Genomic DNA, 9,247 nt, shown 5'->3' with positions numbered 1-9,247 from the left:
GCTGATCACAGATCGGGGTAAAGGGCCAATCCCAGTGGCCCTTTAACACGTGATCAGCTGATCATGATGTAAATACAAGCCAGTTATTGGCATTCCTTTCCTCATGCTGACAGCGTGAAAAGAGGAGAGCCGATAACAGTGGTGGCTGGTGCTAAAAAAAATTTGGGGGGGCGGCACAAACTTACACCACCAACGGGAGAAGGACAGCGGTGATCACCCCCCCCCCCCCCCGCAGGAGATGGACTGTGGCGATCAACCACCACCCCCCACCACCACGTGAGATGGACGGCAGCAATTCAATGGGAATGCACCATGAGAATGATGCCTTACCTTTTGAAGGCAGGAGGAAGGAAGAGCCGGGGCCGCTCTGACCGATTCTCCAGCTAGCACACGGTGAGACATTCTCCTCCCGGCCCCACAGGAACAGGAAGTGTGTCTTGAGTCATAGGACTTCCTGGCCAATAGGGGCTTCCTGGTTGGCCGGGAGGAGAATGAGGAAGACAATAGTGAAACCCACATTGGAATCCATGCGTCCGGTGCCCTGCATGTAGATTAGGGGACGGACTCATAGATGGGGGCGGCGCCCCTTATGGAGCAGCCGATCAGTGCCTAGCAGTGCCACTTATCAGTGCCCATCAGTGAAGGAGAAGAATTACCTGTTTGCAAAATGTTTTAACCACTTCAATAGCAGGCATCTTCCTGCCCAGGCCAATTTGAATGACAATTGCGCGGTCATGCTACACTGTACCCAAACAATTTTTTTATCATTTTGTTTCCACAAATAGAGCTTTCTTTTGGTGGTATTTGATCACCTCTGTGGTTTTTATTTTTTGCGCAACAAATAAAAAAAGACTGAAAATTTTGAAAAAAAACAAGTTTTTCTATTCATTTAAAAATTTGTGTACATAAGTACGTTTTCTTCTTCAATGATGGGCACTGATATGGCTCCACTGACGGGCACTGATACGGCGGCACTGATGGGCACCGATGAGGTGGCACCAATGAGGTGGCACTGATGGGCACTGATGATGGGCACTGATAGGCAGCACTGATGGGCACTGATAGGGGGCACTGATAGGTGGCACTGGTATGCGGCACTGATGGGCACTCATAGGGGGCACCCATGGGCACTCATAGGCGGCACTTATGGGCACTTGTAGGTTGCATTGATGGGTACTTATGGGTGGCACTGATGGGTACTTATGGGTGGCATGGATGGGCACTGATAGGTGGGCACTGATAGGTGGCACCAATGGACACTGATGGGTGGCACTGATGACACTGATTGGTGGCACTGATGCCCCTAAGGGTGGCATTGCTGGGCATCACTGCAATATAATGGTGCCAATCAGTGCCCATTTGTGGGCACTGATTGGCACAGATTGGGCACTGACTGGGCACATGTGGATGGCCATGGGATACATACCTGGCCATCCACATGCTGCCTCCTTCCCTGGTGGTCCTAGTGGCGATCCCTGGTGGTTCAGTGTGGTCATCTGGACCACCAGGGATCTTTACCAAGGCTCTTTACGGAGGCTCTTTACCAAGATCGGTGTAGCGGTGTGTCAGACTGCTCCATCGATCGCCGCGATGCGTGCCCCCGTGGCGGCATGTTATCCTCCTGGACATCATATGATGCCCAGTCAGGATAACTGAACCACCACTTGACCGTCATCTGCTATGGGCCGGGCAGGAAGTGGTTAAAAAACTATGAAAAACTTTAGGTTTTTTTTTTAAACATTTTTGTTTGTTTTTTCGTTTAGCAAAAAATTTAAACCCGGTGTCTTGCCGAAAAAGTTCCCCCGTCGGATAAGGACCCCCCCTGTACTGCGCAGGCGCAGCACGAAGCACTACCCAGCCTACCCAGCCGCCGAAAATAGCCGAATGAGAGTCAGCTGTACACTGCGCCTGCGCAATGAAAACACCACATTCTAACAGACGCTCCCGATGCTCGTGCTACTCTGCAAGGGGCGTGTTTAAGGGCGGGTTTTGCAATCTTCATCTTCATTTCAATACTTCTCACATTGTTTACCACGATATGACAGTAATAGACCCGCCCCTTGCAGAATAGCACGAGCATCGTCGGGCACAATGTCCTGCTCATTGCGCAGGCTCGCTCACAGCTGTTCAGCTTCGGAGATTTTCAGCGGCTCCCTTGTCTTTCGTACTGCTCAAGTGCTGCGCCTGCGCAGTACAGGGGGGTCCTTATCCACCGAGCGGAACTTTCTCGGCAGAACACCGGCATTGATGAAATACCACCAAAAGAAAGTTCTGTTTGTGTGAGAAAAAATGATAAAGACTTCATATGGGTACAGTGTTGCAATTGTCATTCAAAGTGTGAGAGCACTGAAAGCTGAAAGTTGACCTGGGCAGGAAGGGGGTAAAAGTGCCCTGTAGGCAAGTCGTTAAAAAGAAAAAAGAAAAAAATCTATACCTCCCCAGGGAACCCTCAGCTTCGTCCCACTCCTTATATATCCGAGAAGCCCTCTGACGTCATGGGCCGGAGTGCTGGGCGTCATGTGACGGTGGGCGGAGTCGGGCTGCGGCTGGGAGTCAGGCTCGGTGTTCTGTAGTGTGGAGGAGTCCTTGGAGCTGTCACCATTCCGGCTCTGCATACCGCCGGTCACCGTGCAGGGATGGAGGAGGATGCGGCTGGTAAGGACGGTGGCGCAGTACAGCGCTGTATATAGTAGAGTGTGGACATAGAGCAGATCCCCGATGACAGCTCGGAGCTGATCTGTCATCTGCACTGGGGGGGTCGTTCTGCTGGTAGATCGCTTAGTACATGATAGCAGATGCATTGCGGATGGCCGGGAGCCGGTAGGTTGTGCCGTTTTATAGGGTGGAAGGGAGCCGGTAGGTTGTGCCGTGTTATAGGGTGGAAGGGAGCCGGGCTGTCACCGATCATCGTGTTGTGTGCGGTGAGCTGCCATTCCCAGCTATGGAGGGATCTCTGCAGACATGGTGGGGTCACCTCCAGCTGGGAGCAGGGAGAGGACTGGCTCCATGTACTGGATGTGTTGTAGGACGGATCATACTGCATTACTACTGGTGTGTGTGTGTATGAGGACTTCATAGGGGGTGCACAGGACTCGGGGTACAGGCTACAGCACCGGCATCTAAGGGGTTACATGAGTAATATACAGTGGATAGGCTTCATACATCATACACATTATGTCTTTCATGGAGTAAACTGGGAGTATCTATTACCATCAATATACCACCTTCATACCTCCACCCTGTGATTGCTGCAATTCTACATTGCTGGGTAGATTGGATAACTATTGCACCTTATTTACATGTGTGCTGGGAAGGTACCATCTCTTACATCCATCATGGTGTTTACTAGGATTGTATATTGGTGTGTAGATCAGTAGAAGTTCTATTGCACCCTGTTTATTACATGTACTAAAAAAGATATCACCTTCTCACTACCCCTGTGTTTACTAGAATGCTACAAGGGTGTGTTGCTCCATAGTATTTATTGCACCCTGATCAACATGTTCTGGGGAGGCACCGCCGCTTACATCTATCCTAGAGTGTAGTAGAGGTATACATTGCTAGTACCGATTGGACCCTGTTTAATATGTCTTGGGAAGGTACAACATTCATCCATCCACCCTGGTGGTTACTAGAATTACACATTGTTAGTACTTACTGCACCATGTTTATGTATTGGGAAGGTACCACCTTCATCCATCTAACCTGGTGGTTACTAGAATTTTACATTGGTTGTACTTACTGCACCATGTTTATGTATTGAGAAGGTACCACCTTCTTACATCACTCCTGGTGTTTAATAGTATTAGACATTGCTGTGTAGGCTGCTAGTACATTTTTCGCCCTCTTTATTTTATGTACTATAGAAAGATATCACCTTCTCACATCTGCCCTGGTGTTTATTAGAATCATTGTTGTGTTTATTGGTAGTACTTATTGCACCCTGTTTACTATGTATTAGGAAGGTACCACCTCTTATAGCTTCCCTAGAGTTTATTAGAATTATACTGTACATTGGTGTGTAGGTCAGTAGTACCCGTTGCGCCTCGGTCAACTGTACTAGGAAGGTACCACCTCTTAAATCTACCTTAAAGTGTACTAGAATTATACATTGGTAGTACCTATTGCAGCATGTTTATTATGTGTTGGGAAAGTGCTACATTCATACACCCACCCTGGTGTTTCTTAGAATTATATATTAGTGTGTAGAAAGATACCATCTTCTTGCATCCATGCTGGTGTTTACTAGATTTATCGATTGGTGTGTTGATCAGTAGTACCTATTGCATGCTTATTTTTTGTGAAGATACCATCGTGGATTTTACTAGAATTCTACATTGGTGTGTAGATCAGTAGTACCTATCGCACCCTTTTTATATGTATTGGGAAGATACCACATTCTTAGCACTATGTTGGAGTTTATTAGAATTCTGCATTGGTGTCTAGCTGTGTAGTACCTTTTGCAACCTGGTGAACATGAACCGGGAAGGTGCCACCTCTTGCATTGACACTAGAGTTTGTTAGAAATATCCATTGGTGTGTAGATCAGTAGTACCTATTGTACCCTGTTTAGGGTATATTGGGAAGGTACCACCTCTTATTTACTAAGACTGGAGAGTGCAAATTCTAGCGCAGCTCTGCATAGAAACCAATCAGCTTCCAGATTTTATTGCCAAAGCTTAATGGAACAAGATGAAGTTAGAAGCTGGCTACTATGCACGGCTGCACCAGATTATGAGTGCTCCAGTTTTAGTAAATCTACACCTTTGGAGTTTACTAGAATTATACTATGGTGTGTAGATCAATAGTACCTATTACATGCAGGTTAACATGTATTGGGAAGGTTCCACCTTCTGAGATCCACATTTAAGTTTATTGGAACTATATATTGGTGTTTGGATCAGTAGTATGTATTGCATTCTATTTAATGTATATTTGGAAGGTACCACCTCTTACATTCACCCTGGAGTTTACTGAAATGATATGTTGGTATGTAGATTGGCAATACTTATTGCACCCTGTTTAATCTATATTGAGAGGGTACCACCTCCTTACTTCCACCTTAGAGTGTGGTAGAACCTGTGTGTAGATCAGTAGTACCTATTGTACCCTGTTTAATATATATTGGGAAGGTCGATGGCACGTCTTACATTTCACGCTGGAGTGTACTAAGATTAGACATTCATATGTAAGATTACTGTGGGTATAGTAGCATATATGAAGGGCTTCTATTTGTGCTTTTTTTTTTTTTTTTTTTTTTTTTATGGTTGAACTAGATGGAGTAGTGTCTTTTCTTTCAATCTGACTAGCTATGTAACTGTGTAGATCTACCTATTGCACCCTGTTTTATCTATATTGGGAGGGTACCACCTGTTTACATCCACTCTGGAGTGTACTAGAATCATACATTGGTGTGTAGATTGGTAGCATCTATTGCACCCTGTTTAGAATATGCTGGGCAAGGTCCACCTCTTACATCCACTGTGGAGTATACTGTCAATGAATACCGGCTGGAGGTGGGTAGAGAATCTGCTCAGCAGTGATGCATAATGAGGCCACCACTCTGTAGGGGATTAGCCCGCGGGAAAGGAGAAGAAAAAAAAAACAACGCCATTACATGTGTGTGATCAGTCATATTTGTACCTGATGTATTTTGTCTCTGTGGTTATCAGCAGTGGTTCACAGTACAGAAGTCATGTCATCTTTGCAGGCGCTTGCTTATGACCGTGTTTAATCTTTAAATTCTGCAGTCTTCCTGTCCCCTACCCTAGTACTAACTAAATTCTGATGTGTTGATCTTCAGCATCTTCATGAATAATAGTCCTTTCTGTAAATCATGAATTGTATTAATTTTTTTTCTATATATGTACACTTGCAATTTTATATGTTGTGCATTACTTTAGTCTTTATTCCAGTGGAGCTTGTAATCTAATGTTCCTTGACTTACAAGCACATATACTGTAGAGCAGCCTTTCTCATCCTGTTTACCCCAGAGGAATCATTGAAATGTATTTTTAAATTTCAGAGAACCCCTGCTAAAACAAATTCATTGGGGGGCAGTGCTGAAAATGCCCCTTACATGGGTGGTCAGTTGGAAGAATACCCTCCTACAGCGATGCTCAGGATGCCATTCTTCCAGACAGCTAAAAAGAACATTGATGTCAATGCAGCTGGCTTTGACAAGTGGCATTGGCCCTGGAACTGTGCCAGCACCATCACATAGATGGTAAATCTGACATACTCAAAAAACCCCTAGCAACCTCAGGAGGAACCCTAGGGTTCCAAAGAGCCCTGGTTGAAAATGGCTGCTGTAGATGTATTTGAGTTAGGTGTTAACCTGCTAGTGTGTATGGAGGGAAGAATGGTGGAGAAGCTGGAAGAAATGCATATTAAGTTGGGGGAACATACACACTCCATGCAGATGGAGCTCTGGTTGAAACCAAATCCATGAAGTAATTAAGTGCAGTAAGACATTGCTTGTGGGGTTATGATGATAGGAAATAGCTGAGATTCTGTAGCGGTGGAACTGTGTTGGGGGAAGGGGATAGGCTTAGATAAATTTGCAATAAGTTAGCATTCTCACAATGGTAGAATTGTAACTGGGGGCATATCAAAACCATTAGCGTTATGTTGTAGTGTTGCAAGAGCACTGACATTGGTATTTCTGGATAGTGGTGTGCCACCTTTTTGGTTAATTTAGGACAATGGCACCCTGGGCCCTCTAATACCTCTTTTCCATAGCATAGTGGCCTTCTAGCATCTGGAAGCCCATGGTAGCCCGACACATTGATGTTTGCAGATTTTGGGGTCATTCACTTTGTACTCGCACTGAATAACACTCGGACTCAAAGATTTCCTGTCGGTTTAGCTCCACAGATGTAGATGACTGGTTAGTTTTAACCACATAATTGTCAGAGGTATTCAGTAATCCCAGGCTGCATAGATTTAGACTTTTGCTTTATAGAGTTTATGTAATGTCAACCAATATATATATTTTCACTAGATTTATGAGATTGGCTTATTCCTTTGCAGATCCTTTTGTGTTATTCTACAGTGTGGGTGGTTGAAGCCCCCAAAACTTTTCGTAAAAGCAGCATTAACGTCTCCATTCCTGAGACTGCACCCTGTCTGGCTTGCATATCCTCTTGCAATGGATACTGAAACTTGGTGAAGAGTCAAGGAAACTGTATGTTTTTCTTTTCTCCACCCTTGGCAGTGTATAATGAATGCCTGAGTTAATTTTTACGTGTGCTGAGCTTTCTAGTGTAGGAGGTGTGTTACAGAGGACAGTAGCCTATGTATACTATGTAATGGGGCTTGAAGAGGTCCGGTGCTTAGCTGTCATTACGACGTTCAGGCCACATTGACAATAAGGTTGACTTCTTTCCAGGGGCATGGCTCATTGTTGTCTTGAGATGTTCTGAATGCACATTCTTGCATCACAGACTTTTTGTCTTGCAGTGAACCCTGCAGAGAATTGCACAACGCTTCATCACATTTCTATGAAAAGAGGGTTTTGTCTTTGTACTTTGGAGGAACAGCTGCATTATCGGTGTTTACCACTCTGATGCCATCATTGCTTATACGCTCGACGATGCCAGTCTATTGATAGCTGTCGTGATGAAATGTTGCTTTTTAATCTGCAGTCTTAATCCGTCACTAACTGATTACATTTCTAAGAGGCAGTTTTCTGCCCTGGTTTTGGAGCTTTAATATAAACCTGCTATCCATGTGCCACTGTAGTGGCCATTTTTCCTGGATGGTAATCTATTCGTAAAAATCTAGTTCATAAGTCCAGTTCAGCCTCATAGCTACTTCTAAACAAATTATAGTTGGCAAATATTCAGTTACTCTTTAATTTAGTAATGTTATGTGTCATCAGTTTGAAATAATTCTATGTAATAAAAACTATTACAATATACAAAAAACTGGGAAAACTGATTGACTCGAGTATAAGCCTAGGGTGAGAAATGCGCAGCTACTGTAAGTGGAAAAGAAGGTCAACAATGCCCATTTGCAGCCATAGGTCCCCAGAACTTCAAACTCGGTAGTTAAGGGTTCCTAGATGCCTCCTAGCTGCAAATGACATTGCTGCAGATGGACACAGTTGACCGAATTTGGGGCCCCGTATCTCAGGGCCACTTTGGTGCTAGGAACCCCAAATTTGGTGTTCAAACCCATTGGAACTAGTGCTACAACATGTACAAAGCTGGGGTTCCTAGCACCAAGTGGCCCTAAGATACGGGGCCCCAAAGTCGGTTCAGAAAATGTCAAGCACTTTTCTGCAGCAGAGAATGACATTTTCCAAACCAACTTTGGGGCCCTGTATCTCGGGGCCACTTGGTGCTAGGAACCCCAGCTTTGTGTATGTTGTAGTGCTAGTTCCACTGGGTTTGCACACCACATTTGGGGTTCCTAGCACCAATTGGCCCCGAGATACGGGGCCCCAAATTTGATTTGGAAAATGTCATTCTCTGCTGCAGAAAAGTGCTTGACTCGAGTATAAGCCGAGGGGGACATTTTCAGCACAAAAAAATGTGCTGAAAACCTCGGCTTATACTCGAGTATATACGGTATTTCAAAATTAGTCCTCTTTTCAGTTAGGGTAGCCGTAAAATGAATATTACAAGGATTCTGCAGTGGTGTATCAGCCAGTGTTAATTTTGACATCAAATTTTGATTTTAACTAAACTGCTAAAATTTTAAAGTGCTAAAATTTAACTTTGTCTTTTAACTAAAATGCCATTTTAGTTTTAATCATATTTTAGTCTCATCTGAGTTGTTTTAGTCGTATTTTAGTCGACTAAACTTTCCAGTACATTTTAGTTGACTAAAATCGAATGGGTCTAGTTATATTTTAATGCAATACTTCTTTAGAACTGCCAAACATTATACACTCCTGGAGTAAAAATCTAATACAGTGGAACCTTGGATTACGAGCATGATCCATTCCAGGAGAATGCTTGTAATCCAAAGCACTCGCATATCAAAGCAATTTTCCCATTCCGCATTGACTTCTATTACATGCAATACTGCATGTGGCCAGAGGTGGGGGGGCGCCGGAGAGCCTCGGAAATACTCGGGGACAGCTTGGCTGAACTCAGAAAGCCTTGGAACGGAGTGTTTCCGAGTATTTCAGAGTCGTTCCGAGTATTTCCGAATGGCTCTGAACCATTCCGAGTGTCACCAGTGCCCCCGCACCTCTGGCCAAATGTGGTACTGGCCCATTAGCTTGAATTCTGCTTGT

General features: G+C 44.5%; 1 protein-coding gene across 2 annotated transcripts in view; it reads left to right on the top strand.

Annotated features, from left to right (window-relative positions):
• The first annotated feature begins 2,223 nt into the window (after window positions 1-2,223).
• Window positions 2,224-9,247, top strand: part of CYTH3 (cytohesin 3) — a 216,200-nt gene continuing 209,176 nt past the window's right edge. Inside the window, exon 1 of one of the 2 annotated variants that reach the window (XM_073591021.1) lies at window positions 2,224-2,655. In XM_073591021.1, coding sequence (XP_073447122.1) covers window positions 2,647-2,655 — 9 coding nt within the window. In that variant the 5' untranslated portion in view covers window positions 2,224-2,646. The remainder of the gene's footprint in view (window positions 2,656-9,247) is intronic. The other variant, XM_073591020.1, reaches the window with a different exon arrangement.

This window comes from Aquarana catesbeiana, linkage group LG06 (genome assembly GCF_042186555.1).
Source record: "Aquarana catesbeiana isolate 2022-GZ linkage group LG06, ASM4218655v1, whole genome shotgun sequence".
Classification (NCBI taxonomy): Eukaryota; Metazoa; Chordata; class Amphibia; order Anura; family Ranidae; genus Aquarana; species Aquarana catesbeiana.
The sequence above is the reverse complement of the archived record's forward strand: the minus strand, read 5'-3'. Positions and strand labels throughout refer to the sequence as shown.